Below are 2,116 nucleotides of genomic sequence, written 5' to 3' on the forward strand. Positions count from 1 at the left end.
TACCCTACATATATTCTGGTATATCCTGGTGTTGGGATATATCAATAGCATACCGATTGTTCCGGATGCTCAGCCTTGGACTGGATGGTTACTATAAAGGCTGGGTTTTTCCCAGACCATTAATTAATAGGCCATAGTTGCCTGAGTACTCCTTATGTTGGTTGGGTCTATGCAGTTGGGTATAGATCCGCACTATATTCTGACTGATCAGCAGATTATAGTGCATATGTTGGTTCTTGTTTCCAGTCTTGTTCATTTGGCACTCGCCATCATTGGCAAATTATTATCATATACAGATACAGATGGTTGTTCAAACCAGCAGCTTATTGGTTCATTTATTTCTCTCTTTATATATATATATATATATATATTGTTGCAGGCTTGTTGAGCAATTTTGGCTCATTTTTTATTGTCACTCCTATTGTTTTACAGTTAAGGTAGAGAATGAAACCCATCAGGACCCGCATAGTCAAGAAGCGAGTCAAGCAGCGGGACCCTCTTATACCAAGAGTGTTCCTTCCTATTCCCGAAGAGAGCTTTGAATTGCCAGATCAGGTGTAGCAGGATAAGTAGTAATGTTGGGTTGAATAAAAGTTTTGTGTAGTTTGAATAAAAGATTGCGTAGTGAAACTGTAGATAGAATAAAGTTTTGTAATAAAGAGAGTTCTTGAGACAGGTTTTATTTAGTTGGGTTTGTAATAAAGTGTAGTGCATGATTCTTGTTTCCAAACTCAACCCTTAAAAGATCCTGAGTAGTGATAGTTCGGGGTAATTATTATATTAATATTCCGCTTGTGCAGGTATAGTTGGTAATTGTTGTTAATAATGCCCCAAATCTATACCCCGGATTTGGAGGGTGTTATAGTTGGCATCAGAGCTTAGGATTGACCTTGGAAAACAAGAATGTTAGGGTTAAGATAAGATAGGAAAATAAGATAGGATGAGAGTAAGAGTGTTAGGATTGTTTGTCTATGTGATTAGAAGTTATGAGTTATAGGATTGTGATTTGATTGTTTTGTGTTATTATTTTTATGTATATTAGATGGCTTCTTTATCATCATCTACGGAGAGGACCGAGACAGATCCAGTGGATGCACAGGTAGTAGCCCCAGTGTCAGAGCAGATCTTACCTCCATTGCCACCTGAGCCAGCACCAGAGATACCACTTCCCCCGGAGGTACCAGGTTTTGCAGATTATTTTCCATACGTTGAGCCAGAGATACCAGATATTCCACCATTAGAGTTTCCGATGTTTGATATTCCTGATATGGTTGATCTTCCGCAGTGGGAGGATTTAGAGCCTCAGATTCCTATGCCACCAGTCGAGATTCCAGAGATGCCACCGATGGAGCCAGAGGCAGAGCCGCCTGTGTATGCGCCTATGGAGCAGCCTGTCTTATTTCCTGCCCCATTAGCCATTTATGCACCTGTTCCGGGAGTTTATCAGTTTCCTCAGCCGGAGTTTATAGATGAGATCGTGGTAGATGGACCATTACCTTCTCGAGGTTCCAGCACTGATCTTCATGAGCATCATACCGTGACTTACCAGCGCTTTAGCAGAGAGGGAGGAGAGGATTAGATGGCAGAAACCAGTGTAGAGAGATCCTTGGATTGTATGAGACACAGTACGGATGGTCCTGTCAGAGCATTACGACCGGATTTATATACTGAGAGAGAGACTACATCCATATTCACCGGGTTAGTTCGCAGCAGCTTACTGATTTTGAGGACAGCAGGATCTTAGTGCGGAGACAGCATACGCAGAGCATTGGGACTTACCGAGGCAGTGCTAGAGGCAGTGCAGGAGGAGTGAGCCACGTACCACCAGGATTTTGAGACAGTAGATCAATGAGTGTTGTATTATGTATATTTTGTAGATAGAGGCAAGCATAGTATGTATGACTAGTTTGTATGAGTGTAGCTACTGACTCTGGACTGATAGTAGTAGCAGTACGACTGTTATATCATAGGGTTTTGTATCAAGCACTGACACCTGTAGCTGGTGTTCTACCTATATATATATATGAGATAATCTTTTTGCACGTTTTCTTTATTTTATTTCCAGTCATTTAAGCATTTACATTTATTTCAGTACCATTGCATATTTACAAATGTA

At 40.9% G+C, this 2,116-nt stretch overlaps 1 protein-coding gene across 1 annotated transcript; it reads left to right on the forward strand.

Annotated features, from left to right (window-relative positions):
• Positions 1–474: 474 nt before the first annotated feature.
• On the forward strand, positions 475–1,579 carry LOC141682076 (uncharacterized). The gene is made up of 2 exons (XM_074487107.1): positions 475–1,177; positions 1,286–1,579. Exons 1-2 carry the CDS (start codon positions 1,043–1,045, stop codon positions 1,577–1,579), a joined length of 429 nt encoding a protein of 142 aa, XP_074343208.1. The 5' UTR covers positions 475–1,042.
• The last annotated feature ends 537 nt before the right edge of the window (positions 1,580–2,116 follow it).

This window comes from Apium graveolens, chromosome 1, assembly GCF_009905375.1.
Source record: "Apium graveolens cultivar Ventura chromosome 1, ASM990537v1, whole genome shotgun sequence".
Classification (NCBI taxonomy): Eukaryota; Viridiplantae; Streptophyta; class Magnoliopsida; order Apiales; family Apiaceae; genus Apium; species Apium graveolens.

What these genes read in the sequence shown, in the direction of transcription:
- LOC141682076 (XM_074487107.1), top strand. Translation starts at nt 1,043, where the DNA reads ATGGCTTCTTTATCATCATCTACGGAGAGGACCGAGACAGATCCAGTG. An exon ending in AGATACCACTTCCCCCGGAG is followed by an intron (nt 1,178 to 1,285) that starts GTACCAGGTTTT and finishes GATCTTCCGCAG; the next exon opens with TGGGAGGATTTAGAGCCTCA.